This window comes from Ursus americanus, chromosome 16, assembly GCF_024610735.1.
Source record: "Ursus americanus isolate L20-20 chromosome 16, mUrsAme1.1.p, whole genome shotgun sequence".
In the NCBI taxonomy this organism is placed as follows: domain Eukaryota; kingdom Metazoa; phylum Chordata; class Mammalia; order Carnivora; family Ursidae; genus Ursus; species Ursus americanus.
The window spans coordinates 47,884,394-47,909,901 of NC_142142.1; the positions used below are offsets into that span (position 1 = coordinate 47,884,394).

General features: G+C 50.2%; 1 protein-coding gene across 2 annotated transcripts in view; it reads right to left on the minus strand.

The window, feature by feature from the left end:
* Positions 1 to 25,508, minus strand: part of GRIK4 (glutamate ionotropic receptor kainate type subunit 4) — a 418,395-nt gene that overhangs the window by 111,681 nt on the left and 281,206 nt on the right. For both annotated transcript variants that reach the window (XM_045797991.2, XM_087868360.1), the window contains one exon: positions 2,139 to 2,300. In XM_045797991.2, coding sequence (XP_045653947.2) covers positions 2,139 to 2,300 — 162 coding nt within the window. The remainder of the gene's footprint in view (positions 1 to 2,138; positions 2,301 to 25,508) is intronic.

Consider the following 25,508-nt stretch of genomic DNA (forward strand, 5'->3'; position numbering starts at 1 on the left):
CAGCACTCACACAGCAAAAGCTACCCGATACACCTACTGGTGCCTAACCCAGTGGCTGCCATATAGCACGTTAAACAAGCTCATTCAATGAATACTTGTGATTTGAAGATCGAATTATATTGCCTTTTATCTTCACAAAAATCTCCCAAGGTGGTCAAGCAGAATCAGCCCAAAATGACCGATAAAAAATCTGAGACCCAGAAGAGTTACATAACTACTGAGGATCACGGAATGAGAACATGGCAAGGCTGGTATCTGAATCCAGGTCCTATGCCCCCGAGGCCAAGGGCTCCCCTGGGCACGTGTGAGCACGGCCAGCCCCAGAATCCTGTGAAAGGCACTGGCTGGCCTGCATGTTGGGTCTTTTCCTTGTAAGGCCTCCCACTGGGTCCTGGGCGGGCCTCTCCTCTGCCTGCTTGTGGTCAGTGTGAGCGCTAATGGCAGGACTGAGACCCCACCCCCACCCCAGAGAGCAACTGGAAATACCAGTTTTCTGATATTTCTGGGAGGGACAAACCTGGTCCTCCCATGATGCCATGCCTGAGCATGTCCCACACTGTCCTTAACCCATCTACTTCCTTTCCTTCAGATGTCTCACCCCTGCCAAGTCCTTCTTGTGGATTCTCACCTCTTTCAGGTCTCAAATACCTTCTTGGGATGTGCTCCTTAAACCTTTCCTGAAACTCAGTTCTCAAGCATCCTTCTCCTACCCGGCTCCCTGACCACAGATCCTTGAGCTCTGCATGAGCTCTGACCCCTTAGTTACTCTTTCCTTCCTAGGATTTTTGCCAGGCTACGCAATCATGGAGGTACACAGCTTTTGGACGGGCACTCTGTCCACGCCCCTGCCTCTAGGAAGCCCAATGCTGGATCACTGCTTTGGCCAAGCACTAATTAGTTGTCCATTTGTGCGGATGTCCAGAAATGTCCTTGCCCCTGGACATGGATCAAAGACAGTTCTCGCTCCTATTTTAGAAGCCCTCCAGGGAAGGTCCCACTCCAGGAAGGTGCCTGGTTCCACTGGCACCAATCAGGACTATTTCTATTCCAGTTTTTTCTATCTCTAGCTCACTGTTCCGCCTTCCTCACTGATTCATTCATTCATTCAACAAATACCCACTAACTACTTTCACTCTGCCAGGCCAATTTGCAGTGGCAACAGAATGATGCTCGTAGAAAGAGGGAAAACGGCATAGCGGTTAAAACTCTGAACTGGGTTCTGCTGCTAGTTCCTTTGCTTACTGGCTGTATGACCCTGGTCTGTTTACTTAACCCTTCTGGGCCTCTGTGTCATCATCTGCAAAGTGAAGATACTGATAGCAGACCTCAGAAAAGTTATGGGAACAGCACGTGAGCTGTCTTATGAGGCTCTGGGAAGCTTAAATGTGATGTGGCTGGGACAGGACCTAGACAGCCAGGCAATCCCAGTCTCCCGAGAACTTGCCTTGTAACAGATGGACACAAGCCCACATACCTGACCTGGCCCACGGAGTAAGGACATCAAACCCAGTGCAGTATGCCAGGAAAAACTTTGCTTCCATGACACACACAGCAGGGGGAGGGAGTGCAAAGGGGAAGAACATGGATGACGGCACAAAGCAGACCCTCTGCGTGAGTGGTACTACTCAGGGCAGTGGTCCAGCGTGATGGACAGAGCACTGGACCAGGAGTCAGGAAATCTCAGAATCTAGCCTCATGCTGCAAGGCTTGGCGTGAGCCTTTGAATAAGACCTCCACGTCCCCACGCTCAGCCCCACTCCCAGGCTGGGCTTCAGTTTCCTATCCTAAAAAATGAGGAAGTGGTGAGCGACAAGTGCTTTCCAACAGGAGGACTGTTGGATCCTAAATCAGGCAGTTCTCAGCAACAGCATGATCGGGAGTCTGGCTGCAGGAGATGGATGGACATCAGGACATCCCTAAATGACAGATCCACACCTCTGCACAGGGCTCTCCCTGCGGACCTCCAGGAAGCTTGCTGCTTACAGCTCACTCTTCCCCAAACCTTCTCCGTCATTACTGCTTCCCAACACTGGTACATACCACTCTTTGAGCAGGGCCCAACAGGGCTAGACTCCAGAAGCGTGCATGCGTGCGTGTGGAGGCAAAGGGGCACAGGGAGGGCTCTGGCGGGTACTTACCGCAGGCCCCGTGAAGGGCACATGGTCACAGTTCTCCTGCCACGACTGGTTGAGGCTCTGGGCAAACTCTTGGAAGAAAGCATGCGACTGGTTGAAGATGGAAAATCCCAGGATGTTGACACGGTCGTCCACAAGGCTGTCCATTCTCTGGAGCGAGAACTCCTGCAAGACCCGTGAGTCAGAGAACAGGGTTAGCAAGGGTGGAGGCGTGGGGATGGAGCGTGTCCTTCTAGTCCCATGAACACTTGCTGGCAGGCGCTCTGCTAGGTACTCAGGGTCCAGAGAGAACCACGGGTTGCTCTTCTGATGTTGGGGGAGGGGAGGAGGAAAAGAGAAATAAGCAGAATGATCTCTAAGAAAGGGGTATGTGTAACGTGCACCGAGAGAGGAAAAGTCTAATGTGCCTGGGGGAAGCAGGACTGTGTCCACAGAAGATGTGACCCTTTGAGCTGAGCCTTGAAGGAGGCAGAGGCATCCGCTGGGTGGCGAACGAGCATGGACAAAGTTGATTCCAGGAAGAAGTCACCACGGCGGCTGAGAGGCATGGAGGTGAGAAAGTGTGGCCCTTTCAGCCAGCTGCCTGCCGTGGACTTGGACAAGACAGCGCTGCTTGAAGTATGGTCCCTGGAGTCCCTGACATTGGAACTCTCTGAGGTAGCTTTAAAAAAAAAAAAAGAGGGCCTCGGAGGGGAGAGGGGTGGCGGAATGGGACGGACCCGTGATGGGTAGTAAGGAGGGCACGTATTGCATGGTGCACTGGGTGTTATACGCAACTAATGAATCATGGAACTTTACATCGGAAACCGGGGATGTACTATATGGTGACTAACATAATATAATAAAAAACGTTAAAAAAAAAAAAAGTGGCAGTTCCTGGGCCCCACCCAACACCAACTGCATCTGAATCACCCGAGCTGAGGGCTGGGCATCTGCATTTTCAGCGGGTCCCAAGGTCGTGTGCCAAACGCAGCAATGCTTGGGAGTCGCCGGGTGAGCACGTGGGACACAGGGGTGAGGGCACAGTGAGAGGTGAGGCTGGGGAGGTCAGCAGGAGCCAGAGCTCAGCGGCCTGGCCAGCGGGCTAGGGACCCGGCACTTTATCCTGCAGGGCATGGGATCTGAGGGGACTGCCGGCAGGGGAGGGACAAAGCCAAGTTTGCTTTCAGAGAATCTCAGCCTGAAGGTCTGCCTGTAGGGTGTGCCTTTGCTTATTATTATATTTCCCCATTCATTTAACAGATATTTAAGTGCTTCTCATGAGCCAGACACAAAAGAAATGAACGAGAGAGACACCTGTCCTGTTCTCAAGGAGGCTGCGGGTTAATGGACGAGGCAGGCTATAAGCACACACAAAACCCCGGAATTTCAGCCGTCTATGGGAGCGATAGTTGGTGGGGGGAGGCTGCTACTTCGGATGAGGGAGTCAGAGAGACATTATCCAGGGCAGTGACATTTAGAAGTTCAAGGGGATTCTCCCAGGACCATGGCCTTCTTCCAGGGCCCTGGCTGGAGATAGCTGTTCTCTCAGAGAGCTAAAACCTGCAGGGAGGAGTCGTGTCAAGGCCAGTCAGTGTCAGAGGGAGAAGAATCGCCCTCCTCCAGCAGGGCTGAGCTCAAGAGTGCAGGACCTCCGAGGCTCTATGCAAAGAAACCGGGCAAAGAGCGTGTGTGTCTGTTCAGCGCACGGGTCCTACTCCCGGAAGAATGGCTTCCAATTCAGGTCGGGCCGTCTTCACGTCCTGAAGTCACATCCATCACGTGTTCGTTCCAAGTACCTCACCACAGCTCCACACCCCATGGGTACACGGTAGGTACAGAGCCCAGGATGAACCCAACAGCCACTCGGCCTGACGGGACAGATGGCAGGTGCCCCGGGCTTACTTTCTGGCTGGGCATTGTTTTCTTCAGACATATTCCTTTTCTCAAGACTTAGCTCCACGGGACCCTGGCCTGTCCCCTGCATCCTCACTGACACGTACAGCCACGGCCAAGGCCTGAGGCCACGGGCCTGAGCTCCCCTGCCCAGAGTCTGGCCTGATTAACTGCGGCTTACAGACTGAAGTTACAAAGGATCCTTTGGAGCCTCCAACCCCCGACAGTGTGGAGTCGGATGAGGATTAAGTATATTTTGGATCCTGCCATGCTCCCGTTAGGGGAACACAGACGTGCCAGAGAGCGTACTGATTCATAAACTGATATTATCTCTGGGCTCTCGAACAGGGCAGCTGCCCATGCGCTGTGGGCTACCAGCAGCACGAGGGGCAGATGGCTAATCAGAAGAGATGCATCTGCAAGGGGGGGGGAGGTGGGGGGGCACACAGCCAGGCTGCTGTCAGGCAACCGAGGGGCCTCACCAGCTGGAAGATGTCCCCTCTCCCTTGGCTTCCTTGTCAATGTGGCCCATCATCACCCCTCCCCTCCGCCCGCTCCCCCACCCAGGCTGATGGAAGGAGGCCCGTTTCAAGGGAGGCCTGATGTCTTAGATGTCTGCAGACTCCCCACTCTCCGTGGCAGTAGGAGCGTACGTGAGGGCTTTGGTGTTCAGATCCAGGTTCCGCACCGTTCTGGATGTAAGCCCTTAGGGAAGGTCTTTAACCTCTCCGGGCTTCAGATCATCCTTTTGTAAAATGGGAACCATAATGACAGCAACCTGACAGGTTGTTCCGCGGAACATGCAAAATGCACGCAAAAGCCTCTGCATCGTACTTGGCACGTGGAAGCACTCAACGTATGACAGTTACCGAAATACGACCCTGAGATTTCGGGCACCTTCCAGCCCCCTCCGTTAGTTCCACTTGCTTTGGAAATGTGAGTTAGGAAGGTGTTTCCTTCAACTCTGTGCTCTCGGCAGAGGAAGACTGAATGAGTTAATTACAGACACTTAGAGACAGCCCTTCCAGAAGTCAGCCCGTCTGTCTTCTTGCTTTTAATTCCTACCTTCTTATCCCTCAATTATATCCTTTTTCAAAGGCCCCCGTAAGATAAAAAGATCCAGGAGCTTCCTTGATAATTCATTCTATTTATAATGACTCATGGGAGAGCTTGCAAAAGGACGAGAAAGGGGGTGGTGTGTTCTCTTATCATAATTTCCCGGGACACTCTCGACTCTACTCCCCAAGTGCCCTCTCAGGTAGGAAGTGCCTCTTTATGTCTAAACTTGGACTCTTTTGCTGCTGTTGAAGGCTGATTTGTAAATGAATAAGGGGAAACCACTGACCACTGCTGGTTTCTATACGATGAACATCTCCTAAGTCAGTGTTTCCCAAAACATGTTCTCCGGGACACTAGCTTTTCCAGGATGTTAACAGAAACTTCACAGAAATGAGGTTCCCTGTTAAGGTGAGAACACACTGCATATTATTATATCTGCTTTTCAAGATTCATAACACACACTAGCAATAGTAAAGGTTTAAAGAAGTCCTGCAGGAAAGCAGCTTGTTTCAATTTTGTTCAACCCAGAACCTTCCAACTGTATTACCACGGAACACTTCTTTCCCCCCAAACCTATGAGGGTCCCACAGCAGTGTTCTACAAGGTGTACTTTGGGAAATGTTATTCTTTTGGGGGTGGGGTGGGGAGCTGTGTGTGTGCAAGTGGGGAGGGTGGGAGGAGCAGAGGGAGAGAGAGAATCTTAAGCAGGCTCCACGCCCAGTGCGGAGCCCGACGTGGGGTCTCACGACCCTGAGATCACGACCTGAGCTGAAATCAAGAGTCAGACACTTAACCCACTGAGCCACCCAGGAGCCCTGGGAAATGCTACTCTAAACACATTCAAGGAAACATGGCTTATAAACCCAAAATCAAGCGGCGGAAACATTTTGCTGAGAGGGATATTTCATAAAATTAACAAATTTCAGGATTGGAGGGGATTAAAAGCCATCTGGTTCCTGCTGCCCACCACAAGCTCTAAGAATGCACACCGGGCTCGCTTGGTTCCCCGTGCTCCCCCAACCACACAGTCTGGCTGGAGGCAACCTTACTTGAAGTGAGAGAAAGAGCTGGAAGACGTGGGGTCGAACATGTTCTTATGGGGGTGGGGGGCCTTTGTTCTCCTCTCATAAATGGTTCAAGAAGGGAAATCCTAAGGGTCCCCACTCCCAGTGGGAGTGGATTCCATCATGGTGACGCCAGGGGAACCAGGGCGAAGAACAGAGCCAGGGGCCGTCTGGTAAGGCCGAGTGGCAGAGCAGACCAAGACCAAATCTTCCGTTATTCCAAGTCTGCTTGAATTTGTGACAGCCCCTGTGCTGCCATTACCTTCCCGAGTAGGTGGCCTTTCTCTCCAAAGGCCTGTATGTTCCCAGAGAACAACAGTGCCTCGTCTTTGAACCCCACGCTGCACCCAGCATAGTGCCTGATATCCTGAAGCTGTCTGGTAAATGCGGGCTGAGGACTGTCATTGGAAGACGTTTCTCGTTGATGGAGGACCCTGGGGTCCTCAGTGTGCCTAACTCGTTACCACTGGTCTGCAGTCTTCGTCCTACCAAAGGCATCAGAACGTGATTATCCTCTGGAAGTTGCATTACCGTATTTTGAGAAACAAATTCCTGACAGCTTGTTTTCTTATCATTTGGCTTTCACATTAGAACATTTTTAAATGTGTACACACGCATGCATGTATGCGAGAGTGTGTGTGTGTATATGTGTGTGTGAATTTTTGAGTGTGCAATGATTTGCAGGGAACTACGTAACTACCATGTAACTACCATCGAAGGTCATGTCATAGCCACAAATAGATTCAGGGGAATCCCTTGGATGAGATTTTCCCGGAAGGAAAGCCTCATGGCTAAGGGCTGGAGAGCAACACAGAGAGGTCATCAGGAATGGTACAACCCAGCTGAGCGCCCCTCACTTTCTCCAGCAGGTGTGACATCTCCAGTGTCCTGGTCTACCAACAGGCATCCACTCACCAGCCACCTGCAGAGACTTCATGGCTCTCCAGCCACCAAGCCAGGAGCAAAGGCAGGCTGTGAGTCAGGGGACAAGGTCAGTCGACTAGAACTAAAAGCACAAGAGCTTTGAATGATGCAGATTCAGTTCCTGCGCTTGGCTTTAAGGAGAAAAGCAACAAGCTGAAACATACGCTTCTGGGTACAATCCAACCCCTAATCCTACGTCACTTGGGCCTGGGCCTCGGCGAAACGGGAAGTAGCGGAGGTGACATTCTACGAGTTTTGTCTGCCCGGCAGCCCCTTCTCCCCTGTATTCCTTACCCAGGAAGCACATTACTATTCCCCAGGGACGTAAGCTAGAAACTACAAATTCTCCTTCATCTTTTAACTCCACTTTCAGCCAGTTGCCAATTAGGTCAAATCTGTCTCTTGAATGTTCCCTGAATGTCTCTTGAGTCTGTCTCTCCCTTTCCAACTCGACTAGATCAGGTTTTCATCATTTCTCCTTTGTAACAGCCTGTTACCTAAGATCACACCTCTGATCTCCTGAGAGATCACTCCCTTGCCCAACTCCCAGGTGCCATTGACATCGACGGCAAAGAGAGTGGCGCCCCCTGGAGTTGTGCAATGTGGTGGTCTCATCAGACACACCAGGATGTAGTAGAGAGAGCACAGGCTTTGAAATAAGATGATCCTGGATTCCCAGCCTGACTTGGCCACAAACTGGTTGGGTGATTCTGGGCAGGTGAATAACCTCTCTGAATTTCAGCCTGCTCACCTGTAAAATGCAGCTAAGAACATGTACCCTGCAGGGGTAATCCACGGAAAGCGGCGGGCACATCATAGACATTCACGACATGTGAGTCCTGTTCTCCCCAAATGCAGTCCATCCGCCACGCTGCACCCCCTTCTCTTTCCTCCTGGTTCCCATGCTACAGCTGGATCCTGACAAAGGGAAATATATGGCCTGGGGGGGTTCTCCTCCCTCTCACTGTCTAAGAAGCTTTTCTTAGCTACTTGACAAATGAGAAAAGTTTTGCTAAACAAGTCACCATAAGGTGTTAATTGCTTGGTGTGGCTATTTGTGTCAAGACAGAAGGTTTGAAGTTCCAGATCTTCCAACCATAAATAATTATAACAAAGCAATACTTAGAATAATAATAATTGCTACAATGCATTGACCACCAGCTGTGTGCCTGGCAGAACTAAGCACTTTCTGTGCAGGATTTCAATTCATCCTGATAGCAGCCCTATGACATAGGAGCTATCATTGCCACTGTGAGGCTGAAGGAACCAAGACCTGGAACAGCGCAGCGGCTCTCCCTAGGGCACACAGCTGTAAACAAAGGGGTCTGGACTCAAACCCAGGCCCAGCGACATCAGAGCCAGTGCTCCATGTTCTCATACCACCCACTCACCACGGTGTGGCCTCAGTGTGGGGAGCACCAAGGGCCAGAGGCCCTCTGAGTTCACTGTGAGATGCTGTGAAACGGCTGGAGAATTGAGTTACAACTGATTTCAGAACGCACAGCTCAACTTAAAGACTGACGAGAAGATTCGCAGCTATAAAATGAACACCGGTAGTCTGAGTAAAGGGATTACCAAACACCAACTAAGTCTCTGCATGAGAAGGATTTTAATTACAAAGGGTCTGGGGCTTGGTGCGGGCCCCAGACTGAGCAACTGAACAATGATCTTGAGAACATGGGAGAGCTGACGTTTGCTCCATACCATTCAGCACGAAGAGCCCAGAGAAGGGATATGAGCAAACAGCAGGGTGAAGCAGGTGGGGAGGGGTCTGGAAATAAAGGTGGTATAATTGAAGATGTGTGTGGCTAAGGGTGCAGAGAGAAGAAGGCCGTGATGCTGCTTCATGACCGTGGCCATCTCGTGTGAGTCGTTCCAGAGCCTCAGCCATCCCCAAGACCCCTCTACGGTCCCCATCATTTGAGCCACGGATGCTTCCCTGCTGACCTGTGGGCTGTCTCGCTCATTGCTGTGTCCCTAGTGCCTAGAGAAAGTCAGCGACACCAAAAGCTGGCTCGCTGGCTTAATTAAATGATTAAGAGAATAATTATTCTGGACAGAGCAGGTATCAGTGTGGAGTTATAACACTCTAAGTCACATACTGTCTCTGGGTATTTGGTCTAGATTTTCCTCACTATAACCCCGTGTTCCAAAACCAGTCTTTGTTTGTACATTGCTTAATCTCTTTATTTTTATCTCTTTTAATTGGACGAGTCTTCTAGGTACAAAGTGGGGGAAATAACACTCCGCAGTGTTGATGTGAGGCTTAAAAGAGATAATACCCGGGAAAAGCACTCGTAGACTTCAAGGATGATATGAACTCCTTGAGTTACCAGTATTAGTAGTAGTAACAATGAAAATTGCTCAAGGAATGCATTTTGCATGCACTTTGAGGCATCGTTAACAGGCAGCGAGGAGACAGCGTGGGGCGGAGGCCACCAGATGTACCATAAGGGCGAGCCTCTCCACTCCTGCATGAAGCCCTCAGCCCTCAGTGGCCCAAGCACCCAATAGCTCCCTTCTTGCCAGGTCCATGGGCAACCCCTAAAAGGTGCCATCCTGATGCCTGACAACCTCTGAAATCTCCCCGGATTTAGCCACCTGGACCCAGGCAGCCTGTGCCTGTCTCCACAGACCCTTCCCTCCAGAACTGGTTTTATCCTTAACAGTGGTGTTTCAAACACACCCTGGCTTTTTGGCTGCTTTCACCCCAAGACTCTCTGTGTCCAGCCCTGGCCTTTCACTGCCCGAGAGGGGAGGCCAGCAGGCTGCATCACCCAAATCACAAGCCATCATTAAACATCAATTTATTACTGAGTTAATAACATTAACTACTTCTGTGGGCATGGTTTGGCATAGCTTATAAGACACTTCCGTGTATCACTTCTGGTCCTCACAAGCCCACTCAGAGAGGACAGGACATTCGTATTCCATTTGGGGGAAGAAGAAACTAAGGTGACTAGGAGTTAAGTATCTTGACCTAAAGACAGACATGGGATTAAGATCTGGGTACTGGCTACAAGATCAGTGCTGATTATCCCATTTCTCCCTACTGTGTATTCAGAACCAGGTCACCAGGAGACACGGTATAAACTCAAACGCATGTGCCCTTTGCTAAGGTTGTTAATGACTGACAACTTCTTATGTTCTCACCCCAGGAGTACTGAGAACACCAGAAGATTCCAATTTCTTAAGCCATTATTATGAAGCTAGATTGATGGAAGATATCCTTAAGACTATATCACTTCCAAACTTGAACTCCTTATCCTCCACCCCAATCTGATCCCCTCCCTTGGTTGCTTATCTGTCAATGTGACCATTATCCACCTATCATTTGGTCCAGAATTTGTAACTCCTCTGTTTCTTCCATTCTCTCACATTCCCCATCCCATTCATTCCTGTGTAGACACATTCACGGCCATGGGAGAACAGTTTACATTGTCAGCATCTCTTGAATCTTTCCTCTTCCCTCCATCCCCATCCCCTCTGCCTCAATTCAGATCTTCATCAGCTTGTTCTTGGACGACCAACTAACTGGTTTCCCTTCCTCCAGCCCTGCGTTTCTCCAAGCTCATCTTGGTGCTATTGCTGGAGGAATTGTTCTAAACTATACATTTGAACATGAGTCCCTCTACCTCCCAGTGCTCTCACGGCAAACAGGGCAAAAACTAACTCCTTAGTTTGACACACATGTCTTTTCATGCTATGATTCCTGTCTACCCCTCTGCTCATTCTTCACCTTGACCTCTTCCATCTCCCAAGCCAGGCAGAACTGGCCATTGCCTCAACTGGGCCACCACCATACCTCATGGGTATGCCTATCATCACTTAGAGCCTTTTATCATAGGAGTTTGTTCAAAGCTACTTCCCAAAGACTGGGTGTTCTGGAGACAAATGCACTCACATCACCAGCATTTACACTAATGCACAACATAGAGAAAGAAGTCAACACTACTGGGACGCCTGGGTGGCTTAGTCGTTTGAGCATCCGACTCTTGATTTCGGCTCAGGTCATGATCCCAGGGTCATGGGATTAAGTCCTGCATCAGGCTCCACACTCAGTGGGGGGTCTGCTTGCAATTCTCTCTCTCCCCCTCTTCCTCTGCCCCCTCACTTTCTTTTTCTAAAATAAATAAATAAAATCTTAAAAAAAAAAAGTCAACACTGAATAAATTTAAGCAGGAAGCACCTGTCAGGCTGTCCCTCATCTTACCCCATGGACCTCTTTGACTTCACAAGGCTCTTCTTTGACTTCACAAGCCTCTCCTTTAGGGCTATAGCCATTCATCTTTCCTGGAGACCCAGGGCACAGCAGAGGTCAGGCCCCCGACCCGTGTCTCACAAGTGCTCTCTCAGCCTTTCTCAGGAAAGCCCTGGTGCCACCGGGAGTCCAGGGTCTGCTGGGTACCCTTTCACCCCCACCCTGGCCCTCCGCAGGTTCCTGTCTATTAATCTGCATCAAAGCCTCTGCTCTCCACAGGCTGGGCAATTGCTTTTTGTGGAATAGGTCTTTGAAGAAAGGAGCAGCTGGGAGGCTAATTCATACCTGCCAGTGAATTCCATTTAATGGAAGATTTGGTCCTAAACCTCTCAGCCCCCAGATCTCCTGGATTCTTCTCCCTGCATGCTTCCTATTCATTTATCCCCGTGACCTAAACACGTATATCCGTTCCTCCCAGGGACCCATCCCTTCTCTGCGTTTCTTTCCCAACGTGAATCCCCAAACAGGACTTCAAACCCAGACCATATTCGGTCTTGTTCATTGATCTGTTGCCTGTACCCTACCCCATCCCTGGGCTTAGCAGATGCCCAATACACATTCATTAAATGAATTAATGGTCACCATCAGGGTGGGATCACCTTTCCAAAGCCTTCAGGTCATTTGCTCCCAGGAAGAGGAAGGCAGAGGTGGGGGGGGGAGTGGGGGAGGAATCCTCTCACTTGCACCCCAGCAGCTGTGACGATCTTCATTTTGCACATTGAAGACTGTTCTGTGCCTCTGGGACTCGATAAGTGGTTACTAACTGGGAAGCCCAAACCTCTGTGGGTCAATCTGACATGAGAAAGAGTGGACACGGTGCTCTCTCCTTGGGCTGGGGAGGGCAACTGCTTCTCTGCAGGCCTGCTTCCTTCATCAGGCGTCGAGTCCTGACCTCCGAGGTCCCCCGCACTCAGGAGCCATTGATCAGGCCTCCTGGCTACGTACCAGGTGCAAAACCTCTCTCCTCCCAGGTCCCAACTCATTAGCCTCAGGCATGTAGAGACTCCAGGCACCCCCATCCCCATCTCCCCAGGGCTCTAAGGAGGTTTCGAGGAAGATGAGGGGTGCTCTCAAACAGTAGCCTCGGCCTCCCGCTGACTCTGCCCGTCCACGGCACTGCAGCAGGACCAAGCAATGGGCTCCCACAGGGGGTGCTCCGGATCAACCAGGACATATGTGACTCAGGCAGGACCAGGACTCAGGCCACGGGGCTCTCAGCTGGATCTTCCCACAGGGGAGGGCAATGGACCTAACAGGAGATTTCCAGATCTTGGCCCTTTCCACCTCATTCGTTCCACAAAAATACAAGCATCACCTGCAGGATACGTATCATATTAGGCACGAGATATACAACCAGCCCTGTCCTCACTTCCAGGCGCACGTACTTAGTCACAAGCGGGAGGCGAGTCCCAGGCTGTTGGTCAGTATGAGTCCTTGAGGTGCCGATGAAGGTGGTGCCTTTTATCAGAATTTCCGTTGATTCTCCTGAGAGCCGGTTGCAAGACGAGGCCTGAACAATGAGCAGGAGCCAGCCAGACGGAGAGGTGGGAGGAGGAGCTCCCCAGACAGAAACGACAGCCTGCACAGAGCCCCAGGAGCGAGGGAGTGTGATACACTCAGGGCACTGCAAGTCTCTCAGTCTGGCTGCGGGAGCTGTGGGTGGTGGGGACTGGGGCAGGGTAAAGCCCAGCGGGAAGCACCCAAGACGCTGCTCTGGACTTTATCCTGAGGGTCATGGGGAGCTACGGAAGGGTTCTAAGCATGAGAGAGAGCATCAGGCATGGTTTCAAGAGGATCTTAACGCTGGGGCAAGATAAAAATCCAGCTTTGCAACTCACAGGAGAGGCGGCCACCAAGCGGGTTATTGCTGGAGGCTTCGGCCGGACGGGCAGGTGTCCTGCTTACCGCTGGGCTGTGAACCTGAGGTGTCAGAACCACAAAGATGGAGCTGAGGGAAGCCTCAGATGGTGACTGAGCTGTTGATGCCTTTGACACTGAGTGGAGCTTGATGCTGGGGACAGAGAAGCTGGATTGCTTAATAATAACAGCACTTGCTACTCCTAATGGTGCTTGTAATACAATAGCACTTATAATGTAATAATAATAATAATACGATTTGCCATAATGTCTTTTATTCTCAGACTCCCTATGCTTTCCAAACATTCATTAAATCCCAAACACTCTTCTCAGCAGGGCCCAAATTCCTTAGCACCAGGCGCCTCTGTGATAGCTGCAGCAGTGCCACGTGGCCTCAGTTTCCCCCCTAGACTCTGGCTCTCAGTCTTCTCTCGGGGGCTGGGGTGTTCCCTGCATGGAGCCCTGCAATGGGCCAGCAGAGAGAACCTGGCTGTATCATCTCCCAGGGGATGTGCCACCTCCTGCCCCAAGACTCTCCAGCCTCTTCTTCCTGGTGTCCTGGCTAGAACCCTCCTTGTCCATCCTTCCACAGGGGATGGGGAGAGGGGTGGATGGCAAAAGAAATAAACGGACTTACAAGGTTGGCACATGTGGTAGGCAGGGTTCTAAGGTTCTAAGCCCCCCAAGCTTCCCCCACCCTGCCGTACACACACACACACACACACACACACACACACACACACCCTCGCCAGGACAGGGGCCATGGCGGGTTCTACTTCTATGATTAGATATAAGGTCCAGGTTATCCAGGTGGCCCTGACCTAAGGACGTGAGCTCTTTAAACACAGTTTTCTCTGGCCAGTTGCAGAAAAGGAAGTCAGAGAGATTCAAAGTATGAAAAGGCCTGGCACAGAAGGAGGTTCTCTGTGGGTGAGATGAGCTGGGGATGTGACAGAGGTGGTGACAGGCGAGGACCAGAGAGTGGCCTCTGAATGCTGAGAGCGGTCCCCAGCCGAGAGCTGCGAAGAAAACGGAGATTTCAGTCCTATAACCACAAGGACAAGAATCCTACCAACACAAAAGAGCCTGGAAGAGGCCCCTGAACTCTAGACGAGAACGCAGCCAGCTGTCACCTTGATTTCGGCCCAAGCAGAGAGCCCAGCCACGCCATGCTGGACACGTGATCGACGGAACTGTGAGCTAGTAACTGGTGCTATTTTAAGCTGCTAACTCTGTGGTCACTTGTACAGCTTTGTGGAACCGGACCACAGTGATATTTTGAGGACTCGAGATCCTGAACATAAGAGCTTGGAATGATGTCGGGCACACCAGGGACTGCTGCGACAATCCCAGCTATGGAAATGGGTAGATTTTTATGATTAGACTCTTGGCCGGAGATGATGGGGGATTACTGGATCACTGGACAGAAGGGGAGGTCAAGGCATCTCTCACTCAATTAACGGAACATCTGAATTTTTAACAGCTTCGTGACCGAGGGCAAGACAGATCTTCCCTTCTCCCAAAGCTCTATTAGACAGAAGGCCTGGGCAGTCAGAGGGGGACGTTTCCATTGTGTTTCCAGAGATACTGAACCAGAGAAGTCCCCAGAGTCTAGTTCTTATTTCAATTTATTTCCTACACACAGTCTGGTGCACCGAGTCAGCGACACACACGGGCGTGGATGAGAGAGTGTGTGTGCGTGTGTGGGTAAGTGTGGTGGGGCAGACACAGGGAGCAATTAAGTTTCCATTTCTATCAAATGGGTGATACACAAATATCTCAACCCTAGTCCTGAGAACCCCGTGGGACCCACATTCACTGTCATGCTGTTTGTCAAACATCAGCAGAGGGTTGTCTGATAATGGCCTCCTCCGACGCGAACCAGTTTTTTTTCACCTCTGCGAGGGTCTCAAAACCCCCTATCGAAGCCTTCTTCGGTTTCCATTGATTTTCCTGGCAATACTCATTCTGTTCTCACATCCCCTGCTCTGCGTGGTAAGGATTCAAGTGTATTTGGAAGCTCCTGCCTCAGCTTTGGAAACCAGAGCCCACTGCGAAGCCCAGGTGCTGGGCTCCTCCCCCCACCCCAAGGTCTGGGATAAAGGCCTAATTGGGTCATTTCCATTTTCAATAATCCTGCATCCCTGCTACTGGCGCCTGGTTCTTCCAGGATAACTCATCACAATGCCTCATCCCCCCCCCCCCCAGATCTACTGATTCGTCAGCCCCAGCTGAGACGGACTCTTGCTTTGGGTAGAGAGTGGATGAAGGAACACAAATGGAATCTCTCAAATATGGTAGTCCTTGGAGAAGCCTCCAGTGCAGCTTGGGATGATTCTTTGGTTACCTGGGCTTGCCGACGGGAGGGTCCTCGCCCTGCACTGACTTGGCGAGTAGCCATGCATCCGCCAGCCCAGACAGGCAGGCTGTGGCTTGACTCAGATGTCTCTTGGTTCACAGCCTTGTACCAGGCACTATCCAGAGTAAGGAGAGAGAACGTTCAGAAGCTCTGAGGAACGAGTGGCCTTGTGAAGTGTGGCGATAACACAGGTGGACCAAGGATTAGAAAGGAGCCCGGCCAGTCCAGGGTTGCCTGGAGCTCCGGCTGAAGTTAATCTACACCACTGGGCATCTTGAGTTGGGTCTGGACCTGTGCCCACTGTCCTCCAACCCCTCGACGGCCACCGCAGCTGCCAGCAGCTTTCCTTCTCCAGCAAGGAGTGGATCCTTCCCTAGGGCTTAGGCTTGGAAGGCGCTACCTGTCAGGGAGAGCAGAGAAGGGGCCACTGCCAGTCCAGGCTGAGCCTGCGTCAGCATAAGGAACAGGGCAGACTCTGGATTGGCAGAATAACGTGCCCGTCAGACACGGATTAGCAGCTGCTCCATGAGGACATCAGGGCCACCCGCCTGTAGGACTGGCCAAATCTCACTGCTTTCCCCGGGCAGCCCTGGCTTCGGTTCTCTCTTTCAGTCAGTGGAGCCCGTCACCTTGCAGGGGGACAACTGCTGACAGCTGCCCAAGGGAGCCCAAAGTGTCTCAGGCATTTGTGTCTCATGGTGAAAGCTCAGGTCTACCCGGGACTCCACCACCCCTCTTCTCCTGCCTTCCACAGGATGGTTGTAAAGCAACGGGGCTGCCTGTGTGTGACGTCCTGAAGGCTCTGAAAGGTTCTCCACACCCCGAATAACCTTCCTCACCAACTTTACAATTTTCCACATTGTCTACTTCCTTGGTTAGGGCCTCAGCTAAAAAGCAAATGTTGTCTTCAGATATTAAACTGTGCGTATCCTTTGTTTGGAATGTCCTGCCCATCCCCCATCTCCACCTGGCTAAGCCCCATAGATTCTTTAAGGCCCTCTGGGTGTAGCCTTCCCCAGGAAGCTTTCTCTGAACCTGTCAGGCTACGCCAGGGGCCTCTTCTTTGATGGCCCCATAATGCCCTGTGAATGCCCTCATCACCCCTTTTTTAACCTGTTGATTTACAATAACTTACTTGGGTTTATCTCCCCCTCTAGTCTGACCTCCTCAAAGACGGGACTTTAGTCACTGCTGCCTCCCTGACATGGTGCCAGCTCGGTTAGTGCTGATGCAGTGAATGTGCGGGCCTGTGGACTAGGGGGCCGCCCCTCTCCACTCCTGGCTCGCGCTGAGAGCTCAGGCGAGTCATGCACCCTCCCCACTTATTCTCCACCCCTGCGAAATGATGAGATTGAGTTAGATGCTCTCAAAGGTCCCCTAATTCAACGCTCTCATCATCCATTAACATATTGGCACAAACTGGATTTTGAGATTGGGGAGGCCTGCCATCCAGCAGGAAACGTGGGCTGAGCATGGGAGACAGGACGGCTCCTTCTGGAAAGCGGAAGTGAAAGACCCCCCTGGTGCTGCCCTACCTTGGGGACCTGGACTGTGGGGGCCACTGGAGGACACTGAGAAGCCACGTGGAGGAAGGTCACCTCCTTCACGTGGAAAACATGCTGGCCTGGAGAAGTCACTCAGCCATTTACCAAATATTCGTCCAGTCCATGGAGTCAACAGCACTTCGGGGTTGAGAGGTCTTTGGAGACCCTCTAGTTTATTGCCAGGGTAGGAGGACGACCCTGTTCAAAGTTACACGTGCGGTCGGCTAGTGGGACCACCAAGCCAAGACCCTGGGCCTGTCCATGCCGACTCCGAGGCTAAGTCCCGCAGCTCCACAGGGCCGATGGGATGTCATCTGACTTAGGCCTTCTTTGCTGGCTCTGGTTCCGTCTCTCCCTGATCACCCCCCCCCCCCCGTGCTCCAGCCCCAGCGCTGCTACGTGCTCTCACTCAGATTCTTACCTCTGTCCCCATGTGACTCTCCCATTCCCATCCTTCGATAAAACGATTAAAGGAAACCATGTCTGTAAACCTTTCTCATGCTCGCACAGAGGCCCTAAATGCTCCCCCCTCTGGCCTTCCACACTTCGCACTGACAGCCAGAGCTCTCCAAGCCCCACCACGCTGCTTCCGGCATTCCCCCAGCACACAGTAGGCACTTCATAAATCTTTGCTGCCTAAGTATAGTTGATTCTAGCACTTTGCAAAGGTAAGTCACTAAATCATGGCTGGCTAAGCACTTTATAATCCTATAACTTGGGCCAAGGGGCTTCCAGCAGCCAGCCACAGTTTTCCCAAGCGCAAATGCAAAGACTAATTCTTCAGTCAATACCTCCCGAATCTCCTTCTAGTTCTCCCTGCCATTCGTCCTTCTGAACACACCCCCTCCCTACCAGTGACCCAGCTCGGAGAACAGACACAGGAGGGTGAGCAGCCAGAGAACACAATTTTGGACTAAGAGCTTCTCCTTTAGATGCCGGCGTACCCGCATGGGTGACCTGGAGAGATCTGTTACTACCAGACCTGCTACCTCACTGGGTTTGCATTTGATGGGGAGGAGGGGGAGCTTGGAGGCTCAGACAGACACATGCAGAGCATTCATTCACTCCATTACTCTTTTCCTAGTTACACTAAGAACATATTTATTCACCAAAGTGTACAGCAGTATGCAGAGTGGTTCTCCTAAAAGGCTCAATAAAGGTGAAATATGTAGAAAGACTTAATAATTTTACAATGAACTACACTTTAGAATCAATTGCTCTGGCACCACGAAGTTGTCTGACTGATGGATTGTAGCCGTGGGCTAGCTCTGTGTGTAGCAATGTATGTGTGTATGCGTGTGTGTGGACCTGTATGGTGTGTGCTTTCAGAAAAGACTGCAAGCTATCGAAGGCGCTCAAGCACCATGGGAACTGTAGTTCTAACCAGGTGAGAGGCCAGTTTGGAAATGTTTCTGACACTAGCTTTGGAGTTTTGGAAAACTAGAGGCAGGACGTTGGGAAACTGAGGTCTACGGATGGAAATCCCCAATAGGGAAGTGAGCAAGGAGGGAGGGAAGGGAATAATGTTTACTAGCAGCCCACTGAAGATGAGAAACTCTCCGTGTTGTTCACAAAATGATGTTATAGGAACTGTTATTACAAAAGGGAAGACTAAGACTCCAACTGGTGAAGTAACGTGCCCCATGTGCATCGAATGTGTGGCAGGTCCGGGCTTCGAACTCATGTCCTCTCTGATCTGAGGCCCTGGCTGCCTCCCTTAAACCATGCTTCCATCCTCTGTCCCCACCCAAGCTTGAGTGCCAAGCCGTGGGGACAGCAGACAGGACCAGATAATTTCATAACGACCTTGAAAACCTGAAGGAGAGTTTGGTCTCAAAGCCCATTGTGCTCTGGCTCCACGAGTCAGGCGCTGGCCTGAAGAGGCCACTTGACCAAGGCTGGCCTGTGCACGGTGTGGTCAGGAGAGAAAGCAGCCCCACGGGACACAGTGCACTCAGCACAATCAACTGGATTACCTTTATACTCTCCAGCCTCTTCCTACCTCAATGATTATTCTTGGTGCCAATCCTGGGGCTCAGGTTTTGACACTCACCACCCACCAGAACTCCCTGGAACCCTGTCTCTTGGATCCGGAACTAACACACCCTTGAGAGTCCTGCACGCTCTTACTTTCAAGTCTGTCCAGCCCAGAATGGACGAAGAGCATCGTACCAGACCGAGTTACCATATGGGCTACGAAAGTGCTGGGACATCTCAGCAAAGGGGACACTGGGCCCAACTCTTCCTGGCTGAGCTGTAGACCTTTGTGCTCATGGGCTTTGGGGGGATGCGCTGAATTCCTACTGGATACAAGGAGATAAGCTATCTCACCTGGCCAGCCCTCCTGGTCAAAGAACACTACCCTGTTATGAACTGCTCCATTCATTGACTCGATAAGTATTTACTGAGCACCTACTATGTGCCAATAGGCACCTGGGGTACAGGGATAGACAAGACAGACTTGGTCTCGCCTTCATGAAGTTGAAAGTCTGGTGGAGGGGTCAGATACAGAAGAAAGAATTCTCATTTGAGATGAATGCTACAAAATACAGGACCCAGCATGCCAGGAGAGTGTCACAGGGGACCCAACCTAGTGTGGTGTCGGGGGAGACTCCTTAAGGAAGTGACATTTAAATAAGACCCAAAAGATGAGTAGGTCTGGCTACTGAAGCAAGGACCAGAGGGACAGACGGTGAGCATGCTCCCTTCCTCTGACATCAATGGCTTCTCTCCTCCCTGTCTGCCCCAGCTCCCCTTTCTGTAATAATTTTAGCAATTTCAATTACTTATGGCTAATGTCTCTGATAGACCTTTAGAAAAATAAACATAGGCTTGGACTGCTTGACAATAAAATAAACCCAGAGGAGAAAATTGGCTGCATAGATTCATTCTGCCCAAACAAGACAGAGACAGGGGCAGAGAAGGGTTACATCCTGCAGGACTCACTGGGACCCGGCTACTCTTTGGGGATCGGAGGAGCTATTAGCTCAACAGAAACCATTCCTATGGGCCATGTGGGCCCTCCAATTTCATGGTTGACCCCCCCCATCTCCATGAAACCTTCTCAATCCTAGGGTGCTGTGAAGTGAAATGCCCCCAACAGGGTATAGGATAAAACCAGTCTGGGGCTGAAAAGACCCTGAGAGACCACCTAACACAACCCATCTTACAGATGATGACATGAAGCCCAGTGAGGGGCAATAGCTTGCCTAGACCAATGCGACAGAGTGAAGCGGTTAAGGGCTCCCCGCCTGAGGTCATGATCTGGCTCCACTCCTCTGACCTTTATGAGCCTCAGCCTGCTTATCTCTAAAATGGGGATAAAACACTGCCTTCTGTTAGAATGGTTTTGAGGTTTAGATGAGAAAATGGCGGAGAAGCACTTATGTCAGAGCCTTGAATGTAGAAGGTATTGGCGAAGTCAACCATCCCTCTTCCCGTGTCACTCAGGGGGTTCACAGCAGGGCTGTAACTAGAAGGCACAGCTGCTTCACTGCCTGTCCCCTAGAGGATGCCGCCTCCTGCTGGTGTAACCCTTCCTCATGCCTTCCAACATGGCACAGCCAGTGCCTGGACCCTTCTCTCTAGATTCCCCACGGGAAAATCTCTGCAGTGCCCGCTGCCTCCCTCTACACCCCACAAATGGCAGCCTGACCTTGGGGCACAGTGCTGGTCCCCGAAGCACAAAGTCCTGGGCCCTGCCTGGGGCATGACAGTGACAGGGTGGGCCCCGCATCCAGCTGGCTAGGCCGCCGACAACACCTGCCAGCTCAGGCGGCACAGCGTCCTGCTTCCAGTGCCCAATTACCTCCTGCTTCCGCTGACACTTCACCACTTTTGACCCTTAACCTTAAATCTCAACACTATTCCCCGCCATGGCGGCAGCTCCTTGCTTTGGCGCAGGGCCCATCTGTACCCGCCGACAATAGATGAGGGTGATTTTATCTTTTCTATTAGGCAGTGATTGCAAATCTCCCTGGGTTCATTAGTAGCTGGATAATCCCTCCAGATTTATTAGCTCCAACTGTGCCTCCTCCTTCACCTCCTCTCTTCGGATGGCATCTCCGCTGCCTCAGCGGCCAACTGGGCTTTGCCCCAAGGCCCTTCATTCCTCATGTCCTCTGTCCAAACTTCCAGCAGTCGTGTAGGACAGCAGTTCCCCCGCCAAAGCCTGAGGCCGGGTGGAGGACAGAGACCCCTTCCACACTTGGGCGCGAAACAAGCTCAGCAAATCTGGAACTGTCCTGGGCCTGCCCCACCTGGAGGCACAGACCTTTCCCCTTGTGGGAGTGCTGAGAACCTTACATCTAGGTGCTAATCAGACTTCCACAGACAGGATCCGCTGCCCTCGAAACAGACTCGCCAGGGCTTAGCTCGCTAATTGCTTTCCCGGCACACATGAGAGAGATGTGTGACAATGATTAATAATTTAATAACGTGGCGGTGTTGCTAACTGATCACCAAGCCCATTTCCTTTTCTGCCTGGGTACACAGTAGGCTATGTTTTCCAACCCCCTTTCCAGGTAGGCGCGGGCTTGTGACCGAGGGCCGGCCGATGGAGTCAGAAGGAGAAATACTACGTGCTGCTCCCAGGCCTGGGCCGTAACGTCCTCCTGTGTCTGGTCCTCCATGGTTTTCTCCCATTCCTGGCCTCTAAGAGGACCTATTTATAAGCCAGAAGAAACCTAGGCCTCCATGTGACATAATGGAAGGCTGCCCCCTGACTGAATGAGAAACATACTTGCACTGTGGAAAGCCAAGGGATTTGGGGGTCTATCTGGTATATCAGGTGGCATTACCTTACCAGATCCAAAGTGTTATCAACAGCTAATTTTTAATTTTACCAAAAAGTTTTGACGTGGATATTATTATTTCCATTTTACAGATGAAGAAACTGAGGTCCCCGAGAGCTTCAGGGGCACAGCTAGGAAGCTCTTGACCTGGGGGTTTTCACCAGGTCTGACTGGCCTTTTATACACTGGCTACCCTCTTTCATTATAAAGCTTCTTCATCAGCTTGACTCCCAACTTCAGCCATGTGGTCTCACCTCTTTCGATTTGCAAACTCCAAACAGAAATGAGAAACACATCTGACCACTTCACACCCATGAGGATGGCGATTATAGAAAAAAAATAAAAATAAAACCAAGTAGGAATTGGTTAAGAATATGGAGGAACCAGAACCCTCACACATTGCTGGTGGAAACCCAAAATGGTGCAGCTGCTCGGGAAAACAGTATGGCGGTTCCTCAAAAATTAAGCACAGAATTACTATATGACCCAGCATCTTCATGCCTAGGTGTATACCCCAAATGACTGAAAGCAGGGACTCAAACAGGTATTTTTATACTCACGTTCATTACAGGATTATCTACAACAGCCAAAAAGATGAAGAAGCCCAAGTATCCCCTGATGGATGAATGGATAAACAGAATGTGGTCTAGACATACATGGAACGCCACTCAGTCTTCGAAAGGAAGGAAATGCTGACACATGAACGAACCTTGAAGACTTTCTGTCAAGTGAAATAAGCCATACACAAAAGGACAAATACTGTATAATTCCACTTACGAGAGGTACTCAGAACAGACACATTCACGGCGACAGACGGTTGCCGGCGGTCGGGAGGAAGAAGGGATGGGGCATTATTGTTGAACGGGTGTGAAGTTTGAGTTCAGGAAGCTGGAAAGAGTTCTGGAGATGGACGGTGGTGGCGGCTGCACAACTTATTACTTATCACTACTCACTGGTATGCTTAGAAATAGTTAAAATGGTCAATTTCATGTTACGTGTATTTTACCACATTAAGTTAAAATGGTCAATTTCATGTTACGTGTATTTTACCACATTAAAAAAAAGAGTAACGTCCTGCTGTATGCTCTCACATGGATGAACCTAGAAAACAGGGTGCTAAGTGAAATAAACCAGATGCAAAAGGACAAATATTGTCTGATTCCACTTCTGTGAAATATCTAAGGGAGGCAAATGCGTAGAGACAGAAAGCCGATAGGATGTGACCAGGGGCTGGGAGGACGGGGATGGGAAGTTACCGCTCCGCGAATACAGAGTTTCTGTTTAGGGTGTTTTAGAAATAGTGACGATGGTCGGATAACATTGTGAATGCAATTAATGCCACTGAATCATAAACTTATAAATGGTTAAAATGGCAAATGGAATGTTACATATGCTTCACCACACTAAAAACATTCAGAAAACAAAAAAAGAAAGAAATCTGGATAAAGGCAGGAACCAGTTCTCAGACTGCGTATGCCTGTGCATCTGTGTCTTTGGTGACTCTAAGAGTCATTTCCTTGGTTGCCTTGCTTTGGCCCCTATTTGGGCCTGGACTCTTGACCCTCACCTTGGTCTACCTGCCAGGACTTGCATGCTTTGGGTTCCTGTCTCGATCTCTGACCAAATGTACACCGTGGCTCCTAGCTTACCATTAAAGTTATCAGTAAGGTTACTAATCCTCTGCCCTGGGCTCCCACCATAGCCGGGTACCTTCAGGTTCCCACCTGCTGATCAGAGATTTGCTCTGCTGGGACTGAGTCCTGACCCACCAAAACCAGAAACAGGGCAAGAAGCTGTTTTGCCAACAGAACATCTGAAACCAGGACAAACTACCTCAAAACCCATTTCAAAATAGATGTATAGGGGCGCCTGGGTGGCGCAGTCTTTAAGCGTCTGCCTTCGGCTCAAGGTGTGATCCCAGCGTTCTGGGATAGAGCCCCACATCAGGCTCTTCCGCTGTGAGCCTGCTTCTTCCTCTCCCACTCCCCCTGCTTGTGTTCCCTCTCTCCCTGGCTGTCTCTGTCAAATAAATAAATAAAATCTTCAAAAAAAATAGATGTATAAATGAAAGTGCTGGACATCTGTTCACTGTTTGCCGTAACTGTGCCTTCAATATCCACAAACTTCCTGCAAGTGACATCGCCCTCTGTCCTCTGGCTCTGCACCCTGGTCTCTCCCATCTTGCTGAAGTGTCTCTCTCATTGCTTGACACCCCACTGTCACTGGGCCTCGGCTTCCCCTGGACTACCAGACCTGGCTCATCCCTGGACCTGTCCAGGCCTCCCTGGATCTGTGCCTGGCCAGCCTCAGCTAGCTTTGGCTCACTTCCTCTCCCGTCTCAGTTTCCCCTGGCCCCCCAAAACTCAGGGCTGGCATACTCACTCTCCTGCTGGCAAAGCCCGAGAAGAGCGAAAAACTCTATGTCTGTCCCGAGGGTCGACTGAATTGAAGGTTTAGAAGTTTGACTTATGATAGAGATTTTTCTCCCAACTCTTACGATGGGTAAGGAACTGATCAAATCTAGAGCAGTCAGTTGGATTTATTTATTACAGATGCCCTAAATCAACTGGCCTTCTTTTTCAAAAGAAGAAAAAAAATTTTTTTTAATTTTCACGGAAATGTAATTGACATATAAAATTACATTAGTTTCAGATGTATGGCATCGTGATTTGACAACAATATATATTATGAAACGCTTACCACAGTAAGTGTAGTCACCATCTGTCAGCACACAAAGTTATTATAATATTATTGACTATATTCCCTATGCTGTACTTTTCATCCCTGTAACTTATTTTTTTCATAACTGGAAGTTTGTAACATCTTAATCCCCTTCAGACATTTCACCCATCCCCCAGTGGCCTCCCCTCTGGTGACCGACCACCAGTTCCTTCTCTATGTTTGAGTCTCTATTTTTGTTGTTGTTGTTCATTTTTGTTTTGTTTTTTAGGTTCCACATAGAACCTAAAAATAGAATCATATAGTATTTGTTTCTGTTTGACTTATTTCACTTAGCATAATACCCTCTAGGTCTATCCATGTTGTTGCAAACGGCAAGATCTCATTCTTTTTTATGCTGAGTAATATGCCACTACACACACACACACACACACACACACACACACACACACACACACACGTTCTTTACCCATTCATCTATCAATGAACACTTATGGTGCTTCCTTATCTTGGTTCTTGTAAGGAATGCTGCTATAAACATAGAGGGTATGCATATCTTTTTGAATTAGTGTTTTCATTTTCTTTGGGTAAATATACCCAGAAGTAGAATTACTGGATCTAACAGAACCTCAGTGGTCAACAGATACATGATAAGATGCTCCACATCACTGAGCATGAGGGCCATGCAAATCAAAACTACAAGGAGGTATCACTTTACACCTGTCAGAATGGCTAAAATCAAAAAGACAAGAAATAACAAGTGTTGGTGAGGATGTGGAGAAATTTGAACCCTCGTGCCCTGCTGGTGGGGAACGTAATTGGTGCAGTCCCTCTGGAAAACCGTATGGCAGTTCCTCAAAAAAAGAAAAATAGAAGTATCAATGAGCCTTCTTAATGCCTGGATGGGAATGAAGAATGAGAATGGACACAAACAGACCCTACTCTGATTAGTTCAGTC